General features: G+C 37.3%; 1 protein-coding gene across 1 annotated transcript; it reads right to left on the bottom strand.

Moving 5' to 3' along the window:
- Nucleotides 1-1,383: 1,383 nt before the first annotated feature.
- Nucleotides 1,384-1,788, bottom strand: LOC149173516 (uncharacterized). The gene has a single exon (XM_089426722.1). It carries the CDS (start codon nucleotides 1,786-1,788, stop codon nucleotides 1,384-1,386), a length of 405 nt encoding a protein of 134 aa, XP_089282848.1.
- Nucleotides 1,789-2,114: the final 326 nt, after the last annotated feature.

The following is a 2,114-nucleotide window of genomic DNA, read 5'->3' as shown; positions in this document are numbered from 1 at the left end:
AACCTTGACACTTCTACCATAAATAGATTTGTTTCCAAATATATGACACTTATAGCAGTGACCATAAAATAAGTAGGCACACCTATTGTTAAAAGCATTATGAGGTTTAACACATAAATGCCTTGGTCAAATGACTCTTTGACTCATCCTCCTCTTTGTCCGGCTGCTCTTTTGTCTTCATGAATCTTTCATGATGATTCCTCCTATGACTCTGTGGTTCTTTAGTTCCCGTGGACCTAAATTTTATCTTCTTCTTCCCAGTAGAATATTCTTATTCTTTTGAGTACCCCAGTCTAGTTCTGATTCATGAGGGCCTTTGACAACTCAAAATCAGATTTAGTCTTCTAGTCCCTTTAACAAATCTCTCATTTAGACCTTTCTCGGACTTTGCTTTCTCAAGGTCAGATCTTAGAGAGACCACCTATGCCTCAAGACACTGGCAATTTTCTTTCCATTGTTGAATCATATCTTGAAGTACCTCTTCCTTTCTTCTGGCTTCCTCCAGCTCAACCTTTAAATATAGAAAATCATCTTTGCAAAATTTTTGAGGTCGTTTCCATTTTCAACTTGAGCAACTCTTGTTTTAGCTGCTTCTCCTCTTCTAGTCTCTCACAATTTCCTAGCTCTCCTTTCAGTAGAAGATCTAGAATATCCTTGCTCTTGATATCCTCTTCAAGTTTTTCTTTCTGATATGCAAACTCCTCATTATCTGAGTTATACTTTCCTTCTTCTGCACGCTACAACTGTTCCTTCAACTGCTTGTTTTTCTTCCTTTCTTTATTCAACTCATCAAGGGCACTGATGAGTTCCCCTTCAAGGTCTACCACTCCTTCCTCTTATTCCTCTTCAGAGTCCATAAGACCCTGTTTCTTGGAGTTTGTTTCAAGGGCCATAAGAAGATACTTATTTGACTCATTTTCCGATGAGTCTTCACAGTCTAATTTCGGAGCCGAACTATCCTCTTTGGAATAGAACCAGTTCTTCTTGTGGGGTTTCTTCTTCTGAAATGTTTGAGACTTATTTCTAAATTTCATATTTTTTTCTCTTTCACCCTTTTCTTTGTAATGGAATTTGGAAGACAAATGTCCAACTCTTCCACAGTTGAAACACTTAAAGGGAAACTTCCCTTTATATTTACCAAAGCCATGCTTCAGTTTTCTGGCTAGATGAGCTATATCCTGATCAAATTCACTGCTAGAGCAATCTTGATGAACTCTGTGCTCCTTTCCCTTATTGGATACTCTGAATGTCGCTTCCTTTGGTTCAGATTTCACCATCCCTAATCTCATGTCATAGTCTGTGAGAGTACCATGTAGCTGATCCATTTTGAGATCCTTTAAGTTTGGTATTTCCTCTATATCTGAGATTTTTGCATTAAATCTCTTATGTAGAGATTTCAATAAATTCTTGCTTGACTTCCTCACTAAGTCCTCTAATCATATTAACTACTTCATCAACTCTGAGAAAGTATTCAACTATGATTTCATTCTCAGTCATCTTCAAGCTTTCAAACCTCATTCTGAAGGTCTGAATTTTTTCTTGCTTCACTTTGTCATCTCCTTCATGACATTGGTTAAGCTTCTCCCACATTTCATAATCAGACTTACAATGCATGAATTTCACAAGTTCAATTAGACTAAGACCAACAAGAATGGAATGCTTGGCTTTACCATTGCTTAGATACAATTTCTTGCCATCTGCATCTGTGGGGGGAATATCTGGGACATTGTAATTTACTAGTATTGAGGTCCAAACATCTACCCCCAGGGACATAAGATATGCCTCCATTCTTACTTCCCAAAAGGCATAATTGGATCCATCAAAGACCGATACCCTACTCGAGTAAACTTTTTGACTCTCTTGCCTATTCATAATTCCTTAGGGATCCACCCTCCAGTGGTTAAACTGTTAGTTGAGGTACTTGGCTCTAATACCAATTGTTGGAATAGGGAATCGCTGAGAAGGGATGGGGGGGGGGTGAATCAATAATTTAAGAAACTGTTACTTTTCTTTTCTTATTGTGCTTTGAGTTCCTTCTTATGTTCTTTCATATATGAGATAATTCATTCATGAAACAACAAATCAATAAAATTTCAGATACACATACTCAAATA

The sequence above is a fragment of the Pinus tabuliformis genome, chromosome 4_2 (assembly GCF_031772625.1).
Source record: "Pinus tabuliformis cultivar Carrire ecotype Pingquan chromosome 4_2, CPIR1, whole genome shotgun sequence".
NCBI classification, from domain to species: Eukaryota; Viridiplantae; Streptophyta; class Pinopsida; order Pinales; family Pinaceae; genus Pinus; species Pinus tabuliformis.
Note: the sequence above shows the minus strand (reverse complement) of the source record. Positions and strands in the feature narration are given on the sequence as shown.

Bases quoted from the DNA above. Each gene is read 5' to 3' on its own strand.
- LOC149173516 (XM_089426722.1), bottom strand. From the start codon at position 1,788: ATGGAGGCATATCTTATGTCCCTGGGGGTAGATGTTTGGACCTCAATA.